Source organism: Magnolia sinica, chromosome 12, assembly GCF_029962835.1.
Source record: "Magnolia sinica isolate HGM2019 chromosome 12, MsV1, whole genome shotgun sequence".
In the NCBI taxonomy this organism is placed as follows: domain Eukaryota; kingdom Viridiplantae; phylum Streptophyta; class Magnoliopsida; order Magnoliales; family Magnoliaceae; genus Magnolia; species Magnolia sinica.
Window position 1 is genome coordinate 27,408,067 of NC_080584.1, and position 6,012 is coordinate 27,414,078.

At 43.4% G+C, this 6,012-nt stretch overlaps 1 protein-coding gene across 1 annotated transcript; it reads left to right on the plus strand.

Moving 5' to 3' along the window:
* Window positions 1-365: 365 nt before the first annotated feature.
* On the plus strand, window positions 366-2,373 carry LOC131221153 (uncharacterized). Its single transcript, XM_058216301.1, has one exon. The coding sequence runs from the start codon at window positions 475-477 to the stop codon at window positions 2,104-2,106; it is 1,632 nt and encodes a 543-aa protein (XP_058072284.1). The 5' UTR covers window positions 366-474; the 3' UTR covers window positions 2,107-2,373.
* The last annotated feature ends 3,639 nt before the right edge of the window (window positions 2,374-6,012 follow it).

A 6,012-nucleotide genomic window follows, 5' to 3' on the forward strand; every position in this document is an offset into this window, starting at 1 on the left:
ACCATTTCACCATCAAATCAAACGGGCCCTTAATTCCTTCTAATCCCACTGCCCAAACACGCCGTAAGGGTACAAAAGGTACAAGTGTTGGATCGAATCCATGCTTATATTTTCCATCCGACGGTCTATGTGACCAGATCGGTGTCACCTAATCAACCGGTCATTAAATAAACATTAAAGTGGATCCCAAGAAGTTTTCAACGATGGCTTTCAATCACCACTTTTTTTTTGTGTGGTCCACCTGAGAGTTAGATCTGCCTCATTTTTGGGCTCAAGCCCCAAAATGAACAGGCAAAATGGATGAACGGAGTGGATAAAACACATGTATCGTAATGGCCATTCAGAGCACCGACCAGTGCCAACGCTTGCACCCGAGGGGTCTCTATCGAGTCCCGTGCCCACTGGAACTTTAAATCGCGCCGGAGGCAAAAGGAAAGTTACATTCTACGAAGAGAGAGACAGGGTGGAAGAAGGATGGAGCAGCTTCTAAACATGGGCTTCTCACACGAACTGGCCACCCGAGCTTTAGAGGTCACAGGTGGAAAATCCACCGTCAAAGCCACGGAGTGGATTCTCAACCAGAAATCAACTCCCACCCCTTCTTCACCTTCTTCTCCTTCTCCCATCCAACCCAGACTCGACCGCTACTTCTTCAATCCCAAACCCCATCCCAACCAAATCTCAACCGTCGATCTCACCCCATCTGACACCACCCACCGACCTTCTCCCGAAACCTCCCTCCCTCCTTCCAAGCGCCCAAAGCTCCATCCCCTCCCCACACCCTTATCAGAGCGGGCCCGTCCTCGCTCCATCGACGACATCGTCGGCCAGGATCACCTCCTCTCCATCATCCGCTCAGCGCTCTCCTGCGATCGCCTACCGTCCATTGTCCTCTGGGGCCCACCAGGCACCGGTAAGACCTCCATCGCTAGGGCCATTTCCAATTCAGCTCCTGCGTCGTACCGATTCGTTTCTATATCTGCCGTCACCGCCGGGGTCAAAGACGTGCGGGATGCCGTCGATGAGGCCCGGCGGGCGAAGAAGCAGGGCGTGAAGACGGTGCTGTTCGTTGATGAGGTCCATCGATTCAACAAGTCCCAGCAGGACTCGTTCCTGCCGGTGATTGAAGACGGGAGCGTCGTCTTCATGGGGGCAACGACGGAGAACCCGTCCTTCCACCTCATCACGCCTCTGCTGTCCCGGTGCCGGGTGCTCAGCCTCAACAAGCTGCAGCCCCACCACATAGTAAAGCTGCTTGAGCGGGCCGCGGCGGATGCGGAGAGAGGGCTGGCTCGCAGCGTCCGGTGCAGCAGCATCAGTGTTGAAGAAGATGCTGTCAATTTCCTCTCATTGCACTGCGATGGGGATGCCCGTGTTGCATTGAATGCGTTGGAGATTGCTGCGACTTCGGCGGCTGCGAGGATGCCCAGTGGGAGTGATGAAAATGGGGTTGGTCTGATGAGTGCTGCCACCGCGATTGTCAGCGTAGATGACGCCAAGGAGGCAATGCAATGCAAGCATCTGGCGTATGATCGGGCGGGCGAGGAGCACTATAATCTGATAAGCGCTCTCCACAAGTCAATGCGTGGGAGCGATGCCGATGCGGCAATCTACTGGTTAGCAAGGATGTTGGAAGGAGGGGAAGAGCCACTCTACATTGCCCGGCGGCTGATACGATTCGCGAGCGAGGATGTCGGATTGGCGGACCCTGCTGCTCTAGGCCATGCGGTTGCATGCTACCAAGCTTGCCATTTCTTAGGCATGCCGGAGTGCAATGTGAACCTTGCACAGTGTGTTGCGTACTTGGCGTTGGCACCCAAGTCGGTCGCTGTTTACCGAGCGATAGAGGCCGCCCAGAGGGCGGTGAAGGAATCGATCGGTCAGAATGAAGGTGTCCCTCTGCATTTGAGGAATGCCCCGACGAAGCTGATGAAGGAGATTGGTTATGGGAAGGGCTACATATACCCGCCTGATCACCCATCTTCTTCATCATCCCAGAAGTATCTACCACCTTCACTGCAGGGTCACAAGTTTCTCGACTGGCCACCATCAGCCCTGCACGATGAAAATCTGTCTTTCCCTTTCAGCCAACAGGGCTTGAGCTGAAATTCTCAACTTGGGTTTGGTGTTTTTTGCTTTCTGCTCTAATTTCAAAAATGGAGGCCTTTATTTTTTTTGGTGTGTTTTGAAGAGTCACTGATGGAAAGAAAGATTTCTGCTCTCGAACTAAGAAAATTACCCATGATGTGTTTGTTCAGAAATTTTCTTTGTGTGTAATCTCTATTATACAAGCTTCGTCCTTTGTATAATTTGAACTGTAATCATTTATCTATGTTTTCTCACCAAAAAGAAAAGAGAAAATATTTCATATAATCGGATTCGCTTTCAAAGAATTGAATGGTGCTTTCTCAGCCTTCTTAGGGTATGTTTGGATGTCCCCTAACGTCTTTGTGCAGGCGGGATGTTTTTCTGTCCAAATTGATTGTTTGATAGTTTCATGGAAAAGGCAGAAAAATGTAAGCCTGCATATGCATTCCAGCTTTCATCCCATCCCAAATGCACAGTGGAAAGGATGCTTATCCTAGAAGAGTGGATCTGCTTAAAGAGGTTTCAATTTCATTGAAGTTGTTTATCCCTCTCTACTCAAATATTTTCTCTGGTGCGTTCTTTGTTCATTTTTGCAAATCGGGTATCAAAATCTCACTAATTCAAAACCTGATTGCATACTTGGGTCATTTAAACACTATATTCTTATTCATGGATGATTTCATTTTCTTCTTGGGTGATCCAATGACTTGCACAACAATATTTTCTTTGAGTTGCATCTTCAAAGCGTATATAAAATTGTGGGCAGTAATTTGCCTTTCATCGCATACACTGATACAAAATAAACAGAAGGCCAGATTATACCCAAAGGTAAGTTCATTTCTATGTTGTTGTATTAGGTCCATGTCTGTCTGGTAAATGATTTATTTCATAGGGATATATCTATAAGTTTTTCCTGCCATTTGATCAACCATGCTTTGGTTGTTTTAGGTCTCACATGCTTCAGATGGTCAGTGTTGTAGTTTCCTACAATAGCTAGCAGCAGTAGCTATGTTGACAACATCTAATTCTGAATAGAAGCACTTGGGCAAAGCAAAATAATTAAATTATATTCCTGCCTACGGTGATAGATCTGGTAGTGATGAAAGTGCTGTCCAACTAGTGCTGGATCCTGTACTATGTGCTAGAATGGCTGTCGGTGAGTAATACTCAATGTTTTAAATTTCAGAATCAGTGCCTCCTTTGTCCTGCCCAAATGCATGCATTGGTGGGCATTGGCTGTGTTGGTGCTTGTATTGGCTGTGTATATGTGGATTTGTTTGATTAATAAATGTGGAAAAATATCTTATATATCAAACACGAAAATTTGCCTGTTTTGATATTTCTTTTGTATTTAAGAGTATACATTTACATGTGTATTGGTCATCTCTGTGCAGTACTGTCGCTTTCTGTCTGTCTAAGGTTTAATGCGGAGTTTTGACCTTTTCAGTGTCCCTATTGACTTTGGTTTTAGAGTTTTAAGGTTTTCTCAAGTAATTTATGTAAAATCATTATGTATCTGTTCGAGAAAGTGAAGCACACATAACATGCATGCTACAAGTTTGCTAATCCAGAAGAGAAGAAAACCCTCTCACTCCTTTTCTCTAGGAGAGAAAAGCCGAAAGCCAATGAAGGAAAGAGGAAAAAGTAGTCTAAGAAATATCGACCATAGTGTATCAGCCATATTGGTTTTATGGCCTGTGTCAACCTTATTGCCAATATGTATTGGCACTCTCAGTGTGAATTTTGAGTATAACTGATTCTCGTGAAATTATCTCATTTGCATGTGCTGATACCAGATTTGTGGTGGCCGATACATGTTTTATCAACTGAAATTTGAGCCATGGTAGTATGTAAGTTGAGATAGGGAGGAACATGAGCAAGGTGCTGTGGAAATAGCTTTTTCTCATATGGGAAACAAGATGCCGACAATGTAAGTCAGTTTGTTTTTGCTCTCTCTCTCTCTCTCTCTCTCTCTCTCTCTCTCTCTCTCTCTCTCTTCGTTGGAAGATCTGCAAAGATTTTGTTACTTCCAAAGGGCCAGTAGCCGAAGAATTGCAGGAGCAAAGCAGAAGGAAGGGCCCACACCCCGAGCCACTAAGACAACAGGAAAAGCCCACACCCTGGGTCAAGGAAGCAAAAGAGAAAAAGCCTACACCACGTGCCAATGAGAATGTTTGTAAGTTTTTCTCTTACTACTTGGCAAACATTTGATGCCTCTTGCCAAGTTGAGGGGGTGTTTTGGCAAATATTTGATGCATCTTGCATTTGATGCCTCTTGCATTGAGGGGTGTTTTGGCAAATATCTAGTGTGATTTAGGTTGCTTTCTTGTGTCAAGTCAAGGTAGAACAAGTGCATTTTTGCTGGAAGTAGATCTGAACTGTCTTGAATAAGTGCATGTGCGTGCACGTTTCAACTTGAAACAATCTTTAGTGCTATTTTGGGGCTAGTCCCCACTTAAAGTCAGTTCCACTTAATTGAACTGAATTTTTGCAATTCAATTCAAGTGACCATCCGAACACAGCTTCTTTAGATGACTACCTGTCTTTACATGTTGCAGTTTTTGGTCAATGAAAGGTTGCATATTTTTCCAGTAAAGGTAAATCAGAGTCCACATATTAAGTAATGGTTCTTTATAATATGAGTGACAAACGCCAAACTGTCATCAGCATGTTCTGAAAGCAATATTTCATAATCTCTTGCCACACCATATTCATGTGTTGCTGGTATTCTAGCCATTGCAATTGGTATGAGGTTTCTCCCTTGCATTCAAAGCATCATATCGAGTAACTTCTCAAAATTGAAAGAATTTCATGTAAAATGAAGGTTTAATAGTTTTAATAATTCCCAACTTGCTGTCTTGTTCAATGTTATACTTAACTACTAGTATGCTAGAGGCAGACTTCTAAAACTCTACCTGGTAGGATGCATCAGCTGGTGCTCAGGCAAAGAAGGGTTGAAGTCAGGCATGTTCTGGTTGTTACAATTTCAAAATTTTAGCAAGTATAAATAGTTAGGAGCAGGAGTGGGAGTGGGAGTGAGAGTGTGAAGCGTGAGTCAAAGCAGGAGCTGCACCTAGTTAGACGGATGATGACACTAAGAGCTGAACCCATATCTAGGACAAGGCTATGATGACAATGACAACGATGATTCATAGTCACAGACTTCTGATGTAGTTGCAGTGACAAGGTAGAGAGTAGCTGTAATGCAATTTCCTTCAAATTCTTCAAGGTGCCCATCTTAGGCCTGAAACATGGGTGTGGGTGCAGGGTCTGTGTTGGATATTATTATTCAAGTATACTCAAATTATTTCTTAAAAATAAATGAAAATTATAAAAATATTTTTTTAGAAAAAAAATTAATAAAAATGTGCTATTAATATTATAATAGCAAGAAATATTAAATCTAAAGTTATGTCTGTGTAATGTACCCTGAGATTCGCGGTCAAGCAAAGTCCAACAGCTAGAGTAGACACTAGATCTGGTTATTATGATGGACAGATTTGCCACAACTTTGTTTTTATCTTATGTGAGATCCAAGTGCAACAGCCATTATTATAGTAAAAGCAAATTCATCTATCTTGCTGATGTCTTTAATTTTGTTATGATCATGGTTTTGGTTGAATCTACGTTTTATCTTTTTTCTCCCATATACTGATTTGTGCCTTGGCTTTACTCTTGCAAATTGTGGAATTAGTGCACTAACATTTACACATGGTCAGGTGGTAGGAACTTCTTTCAAAGTTGCGCCATATCTTCTCCCATTTGCACATAGGTTCCTTTGTGATTATTCTGCTCAACCTTCTCCCACATGCCCATAGATGCCTTGGCAGACTGGGACCTAGCATGGATGGCTTATGTTCTGCAAATCAAACCTATCTAACAATCATATCCATCAGCTATATATATATATATATATAATACTAG